Source organism: Capricornis sumatraensis, chromosome 21, assembly GCF_032405125.1.
Source record: "Capricornis sumatraensis isolate serow.1 chromosome 21, serow.2, whole genome shotgun sequence".
Lineage (NCBI taxonomy): Eukaryota > Metazoa > Chordata > Mammalia > Artiodactyla > Bovidae > Capricornis > Capricornis sumatraensis.
The window spans coordinates 48244416-48261188 of NC_091089.1; the positions used below are offsets into that span (position 1 = coordinate 48244416).

At 43.9% G+C, this 16773-nt stretch overlaps 1 protein-coding gene across 1 annotated transcript in view; it reads right to left on the reverse strand.

The window, feature by feature from the left end:
* Nucleotides 1–2347: 2347 nt before the first annotated feature.
* EPG5 (ectopic P-granules 5 autophagy tethering factor) overlaps nucleotides 2348–16773 on the reverse strand; it is a 130119-nt gene continuing 115693 nt past the window's right edge. The window contains exons 40-45 of the mRNA XM_068993663.1: nucleotides 10837–11079; nucleotides 8797–9013; nucleotides 8093–8308; nucleotides 6268–6382; nucleotides 3307–3506; nucleotides 2348–2369 (exon numbers count right to left, since the gene is read on the reverse strand). Of these exons, the coding sequence (XP_068849764.1) occupies nucleotides 3324–3506; nucleotides 6268–6382; nucleotides 8093–8308; nucleotides 8797–9013; nucleotides 10837–11079 (974 nt within the window). The 3' untranslated portion in view covers nucleotides 2348–2369; nucleotides 3307–3323. The remainder of the gene's footprint in view (nucleotides 2370–3306; nucleotides 3507–6267; nucleotides 6383–8092; nucleotides 8309–8796; nucleotides 9014–10836; nucleotides 11080–16773) is intronic.

Here is a 16773-nt window from a genome sequence, read left to right on the forward strand (position 1 = left end):
GAATCAACCAGTGTCTCTTACATCTCCTGCACTGGCAGGCAGGCTCTTTACCATTAGTGCCACCTGAGCTCCTGTATCGCTGGGCATGGCCCCTTGGTAATAACATGGGCTAATTTGGGTCGCTTTCTGAAGGGCAGCCCTGGCAGACATTGAAGGGAAGAGGACTGAGGGCACTAGGCATTTAGCCTGAAGAAGGCTGAGGTGTGGGAACGGGCAGGGTCAGAGGGCTGATGAGCTATGAAACTGTCCAAAGGTCTGAAGGACTATCTGTTGTAAAGGGGCAGGAGAGGAGCTCCAGCAGAACCGTAACCAGTGTCACCAGGAGGCCAGTTTCAGCCCAGTAAAAAGCAGAACTACAAACAGAGGCTGCCAATGGTCACCTGGGCTTGTCCATGAGGGGCGGGACTAGTGACCACAGGAAGGGGTGAGGGGGAGGCTGGAAAACTAGGCCTGGGATCCTGGCTGAGACGTGGGGCCAGATGAGCTTCAAAGATCCTGATTCTGTAACATCTGCTTCCTGCTCCAGAAATTTTAGGTTTAAAAATCCAATAGAAAACTGTGTCTCACCTTCACTCAAAAGGAAAAAAGGACGTAGACACTCTACTGGTACAATGTGGACACACTGGCTGCAAGGAAGGAAGCAGCTTGGCACTCGGTTAGAGAGGCTGGGCTTCTGTGAGGTTCCCACGTTCTGGACTCAGCTTCCCCCACCTCAAAGAACTGAGAGACTCGGGCAACCCAGGGAGGCAGAAGTGACCGGGCCAACAGACTGGTGGTCAAACTCTGAACCAGGAGATTGGGAAACAGGGAGGGTGGTCCAGGCTCCGGAGGCGGATGCATATACAACACCTCCCTCCCTTGGCGTCCGTGCGTCCCACTTTCTGCAGAGTGAGGTGGGGGAGCCAGGAGATCTTGGGGTGCAGTGTGCCTCTCTGGCCCATCCCGTGGGAACTGCAGAGAGGTAGGTGGAGAAGCAGAAGAGGTGCTTTTCAGCAAGCCCAGAAGCTGCCAGGCATCCTGGCCTGAACCAGATGCCACCACTGGCCATGTGCGGGGAACGTCTGTGCTGTTCTCCTTCAACACCGCTCGGCCAGGCAGTTCCTTGGTCTTATTGACCCGGTGTCAACACACAGCACCACTGTCTCTGACACTGGCCTTGTGCTCTCTGGAGGTGACTATTTTGCCGACAAAGGCTCATTATTCCTGAAAGCCAGTGGGCAGACTGGTCCCTTCTTTCCCAGAGGGCTATAGCAACGTAGCCACCTTTTGATCTGTCTCAGTGTCATTACAGCCATTTCTTAGACCACAGCCTCTCCGAGGAACCAATGTGTGAGTAAATCTTTCACTGTTAAGCATAAAGAGGACGTGCTTTTACCAACCGTCCCTGATAATCCAGTTGGTATCCAAGAAAATAGATGAAATCAGGCATAAAAAATCTCCATCAACTTTAACAACTGAAATACTTTACAAGATAGTGTGATGTCCCTAAAAATCAGATTCTTACCAGCTACAACCAAAGATTGATTTATTTTTTTATAATTTTTACAGAGCAAATACATTATAAATATTATAAATCTTCAAAAATTGAGATTAAACATAATTTTCTTTGAATGTATGTACTGTCACTCAAAATTTTCACATTCTAGGATATCAGTAATTACATCTTCCTCAAAGAAAACAGCACACAGAACATTTCCTGTCACAAAAATCTTTGTTGCCAAATCAGCCATGGAGCGGCCCACAGCTTCTAAAATGTGTAACAAGGAAAGCTCTGAGATGCATCCCTCAGAGATGGGTACTTGGTGGCCCACAGGACTTGAAGGGTAACAGGGATAGTCTTTACCAGAGCATGTCTGAGGGGCAGAACTGTTCTATTCAACTAAAGAGATTCAAAATAAAGAACAGCACTTCCGACTGTTGGGGGAGGCACCCCAAATTGATATTTGGAAAGAGATTATCACTAGCTTAACCCATCCCACTGGTAAAAGTTCTCAGTGATTAACACATTTTTTAGGTAAATACTCTCAGGCTATAGATAACCCTGAAGCAAGGCATGGTATGCAGGCTGGACAAACAAAATCAATTTTGAGCCAACAGAATTATGACTATGATGACAGAAGTCTAAATGCTAATTCCGTAAGGGGGGGGAATGGTGGTGGTGAGGGGGCAACATGACAAGAGCAAGAAGATGGCAGCAACATGAGGCAACGCTGTCTGCAGACAAGCTTCAGTGACGAAGGAACTGTGAACAACAGCAGGCACACACCGATTTAAAAAAGGCCAAATTTCGATTAAGTCTCCTGACCTGCCCCGGTTTCCAGTGACCAGCAGTGTCTCAGCAGGCTTGCCAGCTTCATTTGAGTTTAAATCTGGAGTGGATAAACAGGCAGGAATCAGAGAATCAAGGCCTCTGTTTCTGTCTCTCTCAACAGCAGGACCTTCAGACATCAAATCTGGGGTCTGGAAAGAGCTGCAAACGACATGTCTACAGGGGCCAAGTGAGTGATGTGAATGAAGGAGTGGGCAGGGTAGGACCAAAGGGATCGTACATCTACACTGAACTGGAGAGAGGAAGCTCTGCCTACACGCTCAGCCACAGGGACCCAACAAAAAACACCTGTGCATGACTTGCTCCCCACCAACTGCCAGCACACACCCCCAATTTAGAGCAAACGGCTTCTCCACGAGGAGACATGGCTGGATGGAAATGGACATGTCACCACCTCTGCTGTCCGCTTTAACCAGGATCAAGTGGTCATGTTTGAGACAGGGACTTTGATTCAGCATTCTTATCTCCCTTCTGAGAGGAATATTTAAAACTGTGGGGAATACCTCCCCCTTCTTTCAGAAATGCATAAATATTCAGAGCTTTTTTACTTTGAAGGAACACAACTGGGGTGCCAAAGTGAGGATTCAACATGATTCCCAAAGCAGTGAGATCTGGCACAGGAGTCCTGACATTTAAATCAAAGAGAAGAGAGAAGTGGCGACACACAAAAGCACCCCACCCTGGGGTCTCATGAGATGACTGGATATTCAGGAATTGTGAGTGGTTCTCTACCCAGTAGAACTTAGTAGGTTTCTCTTGTTCGATGAATACAAAAACTACAGAGTCCCTGGAACGTTCTAAGAGCTGAGGAAACACACACATACACATGTGCACATGCACAACAGAATTACCTGGTGCTCACTCACCACCTTGCATCTATGGTCAACTAACTCAGTGGCCAAACTGCCGGTGAAACTGAGCAAAGTTACTTGTGCAACAGCAAAGTTAAATGTAAACATAAATAGCAACAGGTTTACCAAGAGTCTCTGAGTTACTATCGGATGTTGTCCAAATAATGCACTTCTGGATACAGACAGTTCACAAGAAGAGCCAGGAAGCTTTTCCCATCCTGGAGGCAATGGCCAGGATGCTTTATAAATTGTGCAGCCTGCGATATCTGATCCTGGTATTCAACATACTGCTTACTCGATGTTAAGGATTCAAGAGCATTCAGAGCCTAAAAGACATGGGAGACAAGAGGGTTAACCACACGGATGCATGTAACATGGTTCCCGCAAGTGTAGCACGCCTGCTGCTGTCATGTGGTGCAACGGGGAGCCTCCCGGGAGGGCTACAGCAGTGGAGCCAGGCTTCTTAAAGGCGGGCGTTGATTAACCGGAAGCAGGAGGAGGCCAGCAGCCCAAGCTTCTCTGGCTTTGGCTTCCTCTTCCTGGCCTGTGCTGTTTCCCAGTCCTTCCCCGCTGTCTTCTTCCTTATCCTCCTTGCCCCCGCGCCAGCGGTGCAGCCCGCCCCCACCAGCACATCCTCTACGTCTTTCCTGGAGCCTCAACCAGAAACCACAGGCTTCGGTTACTTGTGAGACCTGTTTTAATTTGCTGTTGGGTTTGTTCTCAGGTTACAAAGTAACATTGTACTAAACTGTAACTAGATAAAATTCAGAAGAAACCAGTGGCTAAGTGCTGCTGAGGATGACTGATAAGGTTGCTCTATCAGTCAAGAAACACAGCAGACAGACCAAGCTCCTCTGGTTTCCACCTAACAGAAACAGCAATGATATTCCCATGCTTCTCTTCAGGAATGAAGAAAAACGTTCTTAACTTCCATAATTTTAATTTTTCGTTCCTTCATACTGGGAGAAGAGAAAAAGACTATATTTAGAAAAAACAGCAAAAAAAAAAAAAAAACAGTAATGGTTCCTGGGGAGATGGGGAACTTAGCTGCCCCCAGGATTCTGAACATAAACCATGAAGTGTCCCTCTCACATATGGGGACCACTGCACTAGAGCACATGGGGATGAGGTGCTATGATGACCCAGAGGGGTGGGATGGGGTAGGGGGTGGGGGGAGGTTCCAGAAGGAGGGGCCATAGGGACACCTATGGCTGATGCATTTTGATGTTTGGCAGAAACCAACACAATACTGTAAAGCAATTATCCTTCAATTAAAAATAAATAAGTGAAAAAATAAATAAATAAAAATTAATTTAAAAAAAGATGGAGGGAACATGTGTATACCTATGGCTGATTCATGTTTATAAATGGCAGAAACCAACACAACACTGTAAAGCAATTATCCTCCAATTAAAAATTTAAAAATAAATCAATAATAACAACAACAACCAAAACATAGAATTTGCTTGGCTCAGTAAATAAGAAGGGAGAAGATTTGGGGTTCCGGGGCGGGGGGGTGGTAAATGAACAAGCAGCTTAGAAATAAGTTACCAAGTGGTTTAAGGCAGAAGTTTTGGGTTGAAAATAAACAATGGAAGGGATTTTGGTACCAAGCTAACAGCTGTGTGAACAGAGTTATCTAAGAACAAGAGTCAGTAGGGACAGGCACTCCCACTAACCACAGCTTCCATCTGTCTCTCCCCCACCCCACATACCTCCCTTTCTTCTTTTTCAAAGAATAGGCTACGTTGACAGTTTGCCTAAGAAAAGTCATTTTATTAAAAGATGGGAAGTATTTCAAGTCTGAAAACCCAGATGACAGCCATGTCATCACTGTGAATCTGAAGGAAGGTCAGCAAAGCCTGCCGAGGCCTGGAGGACCTGCCGAGGCCTGGAGGACCTGCCGGCCACAGCTAAAGCAAAGCCATGCCCAGGGGCTGGTGGGTACAGGCGAGCAGACTTCGCAAACGCAGCCTGAAATGCATGTCACTGACTTCATGACCGCACCCGGGGACACTCATCTGCCCACCTGTGACGGCTCTTACATGATGTCAGGGATTCACATGGTGGCTGTCTAACCAATCTATGACAAAACAGCACGTTCTGTATAAATCAGGATACCTGTGAAGAACCTGCTAATTTTTTCACTTGATCTTTGCTCTTATGACTGATATACATGGCGGACTCAGACATGGCAATGCTGCAAAAGACAAGAGCTAAGAGGTCTGAGTGTTTCCTGTGCACAGAGACCATTCTGCAGAGTGGCAAGAGCACACAGCTGGATCCAGATGGGCCCAGGGAGTCCCAGCCCCAGCCCTTAGTGGCTGTGAGATCTGAGACAAATTCCTTAGCCTCTTTCTGTCTGAACTTCCTCATCAACAAAACCAGGATAATGAAAGTTCCTCTTGTTTAGGGTTGTTATGAGAATTAGAAGAGTTAAAACTTTAACTTGTTAACATCAAGTAAGTTAAAACTCACAACAACAGTGCTGGCGAGCAATAAGCACTCAGGAATGATGGCGATCGTTTTGTGTTATGCACCTGTGTGCTGTTTACGAGTGAAAGTAGTTATGGGATAGGACTGCTGCCAGGTGGCCTTCCACATTTTTAGAACAAACTGTCATTTTTCCCAGCTACCACTTTGTCCATGTCAGATAACATGGACAGTGGTCAACCCCCAGACTCACAAAACAGGAACCACTCCCTTGGTTCCAAGCTGGAGTTCAGCTGCCGTCTATCGGTCTCAGCTGTAGTCTCGTCCTCTGTGCCTGTCCCCAGGCCCAGCGTGTGATGCCTCAGCACACAGTCACGTTGTCAGAATCAAATACGACCCTAGGCTGGCTTGCCCGTGATCTTGCTTCTTCTACAAGGGTGGTAACAGCACTCTGGGCAAGTGCCTACAAAAACTGGTTTGAAATCCAAGGCAGGCACATGCAGTGACCATCTTCCAGGAAGCAGAGTCCACAGAGGGCATGCTGTCCTACTGCCGATAACGGTCACCAGGTCCTCACGGGTGAGGACCACAGCGGCCACCTTCCCTCCTCCTGTGGAAAACTTCTAACCCTTAACCACGAAGCTTTTTACTGACCTGCTGAGCTTTCATGGTCAGATATAACTCAGAGCTGGGCTTCAAGCGGATCTGATCCTCGGCAGGAACTTGAACTGAAAGGAAGGCAGCCATGCTTCGAGCAGCCACTCGGAACCTTAGGTGTTAGGGAGGAATTAGAGGAAGTAAATGACTATTAAAGTAAGCATTTATATCAAACATCACATTTCTATAAAAAAAAAAGTTAAACACATCTCCGGCCCTGCTGCTACTATTAGCCTCCTTGGGAAAATTATAAATATGATCAAGGAATTCTTTATGGTCCTTCCATTATCACCACCCAAACAATGGAAGCATAATTCAGTCTCAAGAATGAAAGTGTTGGCAAAGATACAGCGTAACTGAAACTCTCAGCCACTGCTGGTGGGAGTGTTAAAAATGGTGCAGGTGCTATGGAGAACAGTTTGGGCAGTTGCTCAAGAAGTATAAAGAAACACCGCGACTCAACAATTACAAAAGAACCAAAAACAGGTGTTCTAACAAAACCTTGTAAGTGACTTTCACAGCAACACTATTCACAACAGCCAAAGAGTGGATACAACCCAAATGTTTACCAACTGATGAATGAAGCTGTGTCCACACAATAGAATACTATTCAATCATTAAGAAGAAATAAGTACTGGTGCATGCTAAAATACGGATAAGCCTTGAAACTTCATTAAGTGAAAGAAGCCAGACACAAGAGGCCATGTGTTGTATGATTCCATTTATGTGAGATGTCCAGAACAGGATATACATAAAAGTCAGAAAATCCATGAGTGGTTGCCAGAGACTTGAGGGAGAGGCGAAAAGAGAGTGATTGCTTAGCAGGTATAGGATTTCCTTCTCTGATGACGAAAATGATCTGGAACAAAATAGTGGTAAATGGCTGCAACGATGCTGTGAACGTACTACATACCACTGAACTGCACATTTTCCCTTTTTATTTTTGGCTGTACTGCAGGGCATGTGGGATCTCAGGCCCCCAAACGGGATCAAACCTGTGCCCCCTACAGTGGAAGCATAGAGTCTTAACCACTGGACCCCAACAGAAGTCCCTGTATTACACATTTTAAAAGGGTTACCATGATAAACTTTATGTGCCATGCATTTTACAATTTAAGTGAATCAAATCACACTTAATTTAGTAAAAATCAAATCAAATTTAGTCCTGCTAAATTCTAACATAAACAAAGGAGAATGATGTAAACTGGTTTGGACTGGGTGGTTATTCCATAAGAATGCTGATATCAGAATAGTATGGGAATGTTTTTCAAACCAGGTAAGACCTTTAGCAGAAAAACCATGATACAAATAAGTCTTAGAGGATAAATGGGACTAATGGCAAATTCTTTCACATCGCGCAATTTTTAGCAACAAAAGCCTGACTTTATTTCTCATTATTCATCCTTCTAATCAGTTAACGTCTACTCATCTTGACTTTACAATTCTGCTAGGCCAAGTCCCTCACAGAACCTGGGTTTCCCTGACAAAGTGCTGGCAGTGTAGCAGCTGACCAGGTATTTTAACCTAACCCTGCGCACCATCACTGGCTCAAAGGCAAAAAGCAATGAGTAGTGTGGTCAGGTGACAAAGTCAAAAGACAATGAGATACTGCTTAAAAAAAACACTTTGAACATAAAAGTTATTTTAAAATGGAAAAAATAAACATCCTTTTTAAAATATAAAGATGTAATCAGGCTCTGAAAGTTTTATTATTAATCTCCGGAAGGAATCTAGCCCCTAAACAGAAAATCCACCTAGTATGACGACCCCTAGGCAGGTGCAGTTGTCCCACTTACAAGAGCAGCGGCAGAGGCCTTCTCACCTGTTGGACAAGGGCGACTTCCGGCCCAGCCCAATTGCCCCGAGAATCCCCGAGCTGAGCCTCTCCTCAGCCATCAGGTTCTGCCGGCCTTGAAGCATAAGCAGGATTCGGATGACAGACTCCGTCAAGATGGAGTCATTCTGCTCCGTCTGAACCAGAGACAGCTGCAGGACTTGGTGCCACCACAGAAACAGCTTCGCTTCTTCCTGCACAGAGCTGAGGGGTTGCGGGGTGGGGGTGGGGAGAACTAAATTAGGAAGAGATTCTTTCCACCCTCATTTAAGCAGAAGTCCACATGGGAGCTTTCAGTATTAGGGACACTGCGCCCTTTAAAAGCTTAGGCTGACAAGTGACGATGTTAATAAAGTACTGGACAGTAAAGGAGCAGCTGATATTTACTGTGCCTTCTACATGCTGGTTGCCGTATATGAGCTCGATGTCCTTGTAATCAAGCGAGATAAACGCTGCTACCCCTACCTACTTAACTGAATCAAAGCTAAAGGTGGTACTTCAAAAATGCCTGTTTTAGGAAAGCAAAGGCTGCTCAGAAAATCAGTCCATGCAAGGAAAATCTTCCCGAAACAGCCCTGTTTGTTTCTTACGTATCACTTGGGTCTCTGCACTGAAATGGACACTAATCTAAGACCAAATTCCCAGCTATCCTAACCTGTGGGTTGGCTGTAGCAACTGGAGGGTCAGCATACCTCGGATACACTTGTTCTAACCACTTGCTTAAGAGAAGCAGCACTTTCATTTCGTTCCTTAGCGTCTGCTCGCTATTTAGACACTGAAGCAAGTAGACGTAGAGAGTCAAGTAGCTGCCAAGGGACAGGCACTCCTGCAGAAACTCTTCAATGGTGAGCTCGGGAACCTGAAGGGACACCAGAATGGGGCCCCATCCTAGATTCTGGTTGAGGGAGCCTAAGAAAAGAACACCAAGAGGAGAGAACAGGGTAAGAGCGAGAATCAAACCACCTAACCACTCTAAGGAACCTTTCACTTTAAAATTGAAAAGCTTCATGTCGAGAAAACACCACTCACCTTGGCCTCGGAGGGCCCGACATTGCTTCATGGTTTGGACTGCAAGCCCTCAAGCTAAATGCCCGTGTCCTGGCTACCAGTTCCAAGGGTTAAGAAATCAGGCATTCTGGCTGCATTTTCATAAATCCCTCTTTCACTATACTACGACCATTAAAATCACAGACACTGCCTGTCTCAGTCATCTAAGAATTTTAATTTTACCGAATACCATTTTTAAGTATGTTACGAACAGTTCAGCTTTTCTGGGGGATATTATTATTACTTTATCCATCGTAAGTATTTTTTTAAGCATCAAAGTTTCATTTGACTCCTATCTTAAATACACAAATTCTTGAAAATGCTTCATAAAGGGAAAAAACAAATTTGATTTCAGGAACAAAGAGGAAACAAATTTGGAGCAAGAGGGTTATTCTGATGCTTCTCAATTCTGGGGGCGGGAATGAGAGTATGGTGACATGGTGACAGAGAACTTTCCAGAGGGGGACATGGGAACGTGGAGTGCTTGTGTGCTGCAAAGGAAGGGCAGGGGCAGGTTACAGGCGCCTCCTGGCATTCTCCCTCCAGTACTCTTCTGTCTCCCCTGCTGTGAGCACAAGGATGTTTATCTGGGCATCAGAGTTAAGAGGCACTGCTCTGAGCAGTTCTTCTTAACCAGGCCAAGCTGTTGCCAGAATCTGCAAGTGCACAGGTAGGCAATAAGAAAGACAAATCAGGAATGGGCCTGAGGGTAAAGGAGAGAACTTCTTCATAACAGTTTAAAATATAGGACAAAAAGCAATAAAAGGACCTAAGAAAAACTTTAACAAGTGACAAAATAGAGGAAATTAATATAGTGGAGATCAGCCCTGGGATTTCTTAGGAAGGAATGATGCTAAAACTGAAACTCCAGTACTTTGGCCACTTCATGCGAAGAGTTGACTCATTGGAAAAGACTCTGATGCTGGGAGGGATTGGGGGCAGGAGGAAAAGGGGACGACAGAGGATGAGATGGTTGGCATCACGGACTCGATGGACGTGAGTCTGAGTGAACTCCGGGAGTTGGTGATGGACAGGGAGGCCTAGCGTGCTGCGATTTATGGGGTCGCAAAGAGTCGGACATGACTGAGCAACTGAACTGAACTGAATATAGTGGATAATTACAAAGATTCTGGTTTATAGTATTTGCTTTTAGGACTATGACTAGGCCTATGACATACACAATTTACCTATCATACAGGGATTGGTCAGACACTGCAAAACCCCTCATTTTAATGAGTCAGAGGTTCCCTTCCTTGAAACAAGATGGTAGCAACATGAGCCAAAGGTTCTCATGCTGATTACAGATCTTCATGAAGAAAACAAACTATATCCTGAAATATCAACAACATTTACAGAGATATTAGAGTGGTGCAATCCTTCAACGGGAAGGGTCTGGAAAGGCATCTCCTTCAGTGTGTGTGCTCAGTCACTCAGTCGCGTCTGACTCTGTGTAACCCCATAGACTATAGCCCAACAGGCTCCTCTGTCCGTGGGATTTTCCAGGCAAGAATACTGGGAGTGAGTTGCCATGTCCTACTCCAGGGGATCTTCTCAACCCAGGGATCGAACTTGAGTCTCTTGCATCTCCTGCATTGGTAGGCGGTTCTTTACTACTGAGCCACCTAATCTTCCCTGGAAAAGATGGATCAACTGAGAGCCTACCGAGGATAAGAGGACGCTCTTACCCTCTTTGAAGTACGCAGTGATGCAGGCTTCCGTTGTCTCGGCCATGTGGCGGACAGAAGCCAGGCTCTGGCAGGCGGCTGTTAACAGTGGCAGCACCACCAGCCCATGCACTTTTTGCCCGATCCAGGTCCGGACACTGCCTCGGAGGAACTCTGCCGTTGGGACAGTTGCATTATTCATCATCATTAGGACTTCCATGAAGAGGCTGCTGAGGGCCATGTGGCGGGTCTGGCTGTCCAGATCTAAAAGGGAATACAAACACATACGTGCCAAAGGCTGCTGGTATGACGTGAACATGATGAAGGGGACAATAGTGTTTCAAAGTAGCTGCTCTCCAGGGGCCAGAAAGAAAATCCTGGATAGTGCTTGGATTTTACAGACAGAATATGGTACAGAAACACCTTGAAGAGCAAAGCAGGAACTCCTGCGAGACCTTAAAACCTTTTTTTACCCCCCAATTTTTCCTCATTTTTTTAAATTATTTTTTTATTGAAGTATAATTGACCTACAATGTTGTATTAATTACTGCCATACAGGAAGTGACTCAGATAAATACACACACAGATTTTTTCATATTATTTTCCATTATGGTTACCACATGATATTGAATTTAGTTCCCTGAGCTATACAGTTGGACCTTGTTGTTTATCCATTCTATATATACCAGATTATATCTGTGAATAGTTATTTTCATCTATCTTTCAATTATGACTCATGGGAACAAAAATTATTCCAATAAGCCTCCTAACAAATCGTAGCCTCTCCTCTTCCCATTCACCATCAACTGAGCCAACAAATATTTCCTTAAAAACCACAACTGATCCTGATTAAGAAATTTCTAATATGCTATTCTTCTGATTAAAATGTTTCTAGAATGCCCTTTGCACTCATCTCACATGCTAGCAAAGTAATGCTCAAAATTCTCCAAGCCAGGCTTCAACAGTACATGAACCATGAAATTCCAGATGCTACAGCTGGATTTAGAAAAGGTAGAGGAACCAGAGATCAAATTGCCAACATCCGTTGGATCATGGAAAAAGCACGAGAGTTCCAGAAAAAATATCTACTCTTGCTTTATTAACTATGCAAAACTTTTGACTGTGTGGATCACAACAAATTGTGGAAAATTATTAAACAGATGGGAATACCAGACCACCTGACCTGCCTCATGAGAAATCTGTATGCAGGTCAGGAACAGTTAGAACTGGACATGGAACAACAGACTGGCTCCAAATCAGGAAAGGAGTACGTGGAGGGTATATATTGTCACCCTGCTTATTTAACTTATAAGCAGAGTACATCATGAGAAATGCTGGACTGGATGAAGTACAAGCTGGAATCAAGATTGCCGGGAGAAATATCAACAACCTCAGATATGCAGATGACACCACACTTATGGCAAAAAGCAAAGAACTAAAGAGCCTCTCATGAGAAGAGTTGACTCATTGGAAAAAACTCTGATACTGGGTGGGATTGGGGGCAGGAGGAGAAGGGGACGGACCAAGCATGAGATGGCTGGATGGCATCACGGACTCGATGGACGTGAGTCTGAGTGAACTCCGGGAGTTGGTGATGAACAGGGAGGCCTGGTGTGCTGCGATTCATGGGGTCGCAAAGAGTCGGACACGACTGAGCGACTGAACTGAACTGAACTGAACTGAAAGAGCCTCTTGACGAAAGTGAACAAGGAGAGTGAAAAAGCTGGCTTAAAACTCAACATTTAGAAAACTAAGATCATGGCATCCGGTCCCATCACTTCATGGCAAATAGATGGGGAAACAATGGAAACAGTGACAGACTTTATTTTGGGGGGCTCCAAAATCACGGCAGATGGTGACTGTAGCCATGAAATTAAAAGATGCTTGCTTCTTGGAAGAAAAGTTATGACCAACCTAGACAGCATATTAAAAGGCAGAGATATTACGTTGCCAACAAAGGTCCATCAAGTCAAAGTTATGGTTTTTCCAATAGTCATGTATGGATATGAGAGTTGGACTATAAAGAAAGCTGAGTGCTGAAGAATTGATGCTTTTGAACTGTGGTGTTGGAGAAGACTCTTGAGAGTCCCTTGGACAGCAAGGAGATCCAACCAGTCCTAAAGGAAATCAGTCCTGAATATTCCTTGGAAGGACTGATGCTGAAGCTGAAACTCCAATACTCTGGCCACCTGATGTGAAGAACTAACTCATTTGAAAAGACCCTGATGCTGGTAAAGATTGAGGACAGAAGGAGAAGGGGATGACAGAAGATGAGATGGTTGGATGGCATCACTGACTCAATGGACATCAGTCAACTCTGGGAGTTGGTGATGGACAGGGAGGCCTGGCCTGCTGCAGTCCATGGAGTCAGACATGACTGAGCAACTGAACTGAACTGAGAATGCCCTTCATTGCTTTGCCTGGCTATTATTCAATCTTCTAGGTCCAGTTACATAAGACCAACTCTAAATCAATTTCTCCAGTACTGTCTGTTAATTTTTGTGTTTTTTTTTTTTTTTTTTAACAGTTACTAAGTGTTGCTGACTTTCCACATTATTGCTTTGGCTATATTATCTCATTCCATACTTACAATATCTATACAATACAGGGACAATTCTTTCTCAATCATGAACCAGTCAATTGCTTCATACAGGATTCTGACTGTTGCTTCCTGACTGAGAAAGGAGCACAACAAGGTTGTTTGCTGCCACCACGTTTATTTAACTTATATGTGGAGCACATCATGAGACATGCCGAGCTGTATGAGTAATAAGCTGGAATCAAGACTGGCAAGATGAACACCAACAACCTCAACACGCGGATGATACCACCCTAATGGCAGAAAGTGAACAGGAGCTAAAGAACTTGATGAGGGTGGAGGAGGAGAGTGAAAAAGCTGGCTTAAAACTAAGTATTAAAAAAACTAAGGTCATGTCATCAGACTCATCACTTCTTGGCAAAAAGAAGAGGGAAAGGTGGAAGCAGTGACAGATTTCCTCTTCTTGGACTCTAAAATCACTGCAGATGGTGACTGTAGCCATGAAATCAGAAGACAATTGGTTGTTGGCAGGAAAGCTATGACAAACCTAGACAGTGAGTTGAAAAGCAAAGATCTCTCTTTGCTGACAAAGGTCTGTATAGCCAAGGCTATGGTCTTTCCAGTGAGCACGTACGGTTGTGACAGCTGGACTGTAAAGAAGGCAGAGCGCTGAAGAATTGATGCCTTCGAACTGTGGTGCTGAAGAAGAGTCTTTCAGAGTCCCTTGGACAGCAAGGAGATCAAACCAGTCATTTTAAAGGAAGTTAACCCCGAATACTCATTGGAAGGACTGAAGCTGAAGCTAAAGCTCCAATATTTTGGTCACCTGATGTGAATGAACAACTGACTCACTGGAAAAGACCCTGATGCTTGGAAAGATTGAGGACACTAGAAGAGGGCATCAGTGGATGAGATGGCTGGACGGCGTCACTGATGCAATGGACATGAACTTGGGCAAACTCTGGGAGATAGTGAGGGACAGGCAGGCCTGGTGTGCTGCAGTCCATGGGGTCGCAAATAGTTGGACACAACTGGCAAGTGAACAACAACAACACAGGAACAATTATTATCCTCTCTACACAGATGAGGTCATACGTATGTTCAAGGCCACAAAGCCAGTCATTTCAGAGTCTACATTTTAACTACCATTTTAGATACGCTCTGTGATAAATCTATATTGCAGATGTTTTTCTGCTCCCTGTCCAACCAACTCAAATAGTCACACCAGTGTTCTACTAGTATGCTTGCCTAAAAACTACAGTTGCCTACTTTCAAATAGTATCTAAATAAACAAACAAAAAAAAACGTTTGAGATTCATCTTTGCTGGTGCAATTCTCACTGCTATAGGGCATTTCATTATGTGACTATATAATACTTCATCTTACCTACTGAACACAGGACTTGTTCCCAGTTTGGCTGCCCTCGTATGCACAGGGACATTGTTCATGTTTCCCATGGCACAAGAAAACATTTCTTTTGCTGCATACCAAGGAGTGAAATTCTGAGCCATGGGATATGCAAACTAGTAGATGATGCCAAATGTTTAAAAATGATGAAATGATTAAATATTCAAACATGTAAATGTTTAAAAATGATGAAACATTTAAAACACTGATGAAAGAAAACAAAGACAGCACAAACAGATGGAGAGGGATACCATGTTTTTGGATTGGAAGAATCAATATTGTGAAAATGACTATACCCAAAGCAATCTACAGATCGAATGCAACCCCTATCAAACTACCGATGGTATTTTTCACAGAGCTGGAACAAATTAATTCCACCATTTGTATGAAAACACAAAAGACTCTGAATAGCCAAAGCAATTTTGAGAAGAAGAATGGAGATAGAGGAATTGACTTTTTCAGACTATATTACAAAGCTACAAGTCATCAAGACAGTATGGTACTAGTTCAAAAAGAGAAATATACACCAATGGAACAAGATAGAAAGCCCAGAGATAAATCCATGTGCCTATGGGCACCTTATCTTTGACAAAGGAGGCAAAACTATACAATAGAGAAAAGACAGTCTTTTCAATAAGTGGTGCTGGGAAAACTGGTCAGCAATGTGTAAAAGAATGAAATTAGAACACTTCCTAACACCATACACAAAAACAAACTCAAAATGGATTAAAGACCTAAATGTAAGACCAGAACCTGTAAAACTCTTGGAGGAAAAGACAGGCAGAACACTCTTTGACATAAACCACAGCAAGATCGACTATGACACACCTCCTAGAATAATGGAAATACAAACAAAAATAAACAAATGGGACCTCATTAAACTTAAAAGCTTTTGTACAACAAAGGGAACTATAAGCAAGGTGAAAAGCTAATCCTCAGAATGGGAAAAAATAATAGCAAATGAAACAACTGACAAAGGATTAATCTCCAAAATATACAAACAGCTCAATACAGAAAAATGAACAACCCAATCAAAACGTGGGCAAAAGACTTAAATAGACATTTCTCCGAAAAAGACATACAGATGGCTAATAAACACATGAAAAGATGCTCAACATCAGTCATTATCAGAGAAATGCAAATCAAAACTACAGTGAGTAGAGGGGTGGAATGGGGAGGGAAGTGGGAGGGATGTTGAAATGGGAGGGGGCACAGGTAAACCTATGGCTGACTCATGTGGAAGTTGGTAGAAACCAACACAATACGGTAAAGCAATTACCCTGCAATCAAAAATAAATCCATTAAAAAAAACTACAGTGATGTATCATCTCACACCAGTCAGAATGGCCCTCATCAAAAAGAATAAATGCTGGAGAAGGTGTGTAGAAAAGGGAATGCAAATGGATACAGCCACTATGGAGCACGGTATGGAGATTCCTTATAAAACCAGGAACAAAACTACCGTATGAGCCAGCAGTCCCTCTACTGGGCATATACCCTGAGGAAACCACAACTGAAAAAGACACATGTACCCCAATGTTCACTACAGCACTATTTACAATAATTAGGACATGGAAGCAACCTAGATGTCCACTGACAGGTGAATGGATAAAGAAGCTTTGGTACATATACACAATAGAATATTTCTCAGCTATAAAAAGAAACACATTTGAGTCTGTTCTAATGAAGTAGATGAACCTAGAGCCTATTATATGGAGTGAAGTAAGTCAGAAAGAGAAAGACAATATCATACATAAAAGTATATATATATATGGAATTTAGAAAGATGGCACTCATGATCCTATTTGCAGGGCGGCAAAGGAGACACAGACATAAAGAACAGACTTTTGGACACAGTGAGGGAAGGTGATGGTGGGATGATTTGAGAGTAGCACTAAAACATATCCATTACCATATGTAGAATAGAGAGCCAATGGGAATTTGCTGCATGATGCAGGGAACCCAAAGCCAGTGCTCTGTGACAACCTAAACAGGTGAGGTGGCATGGAGAC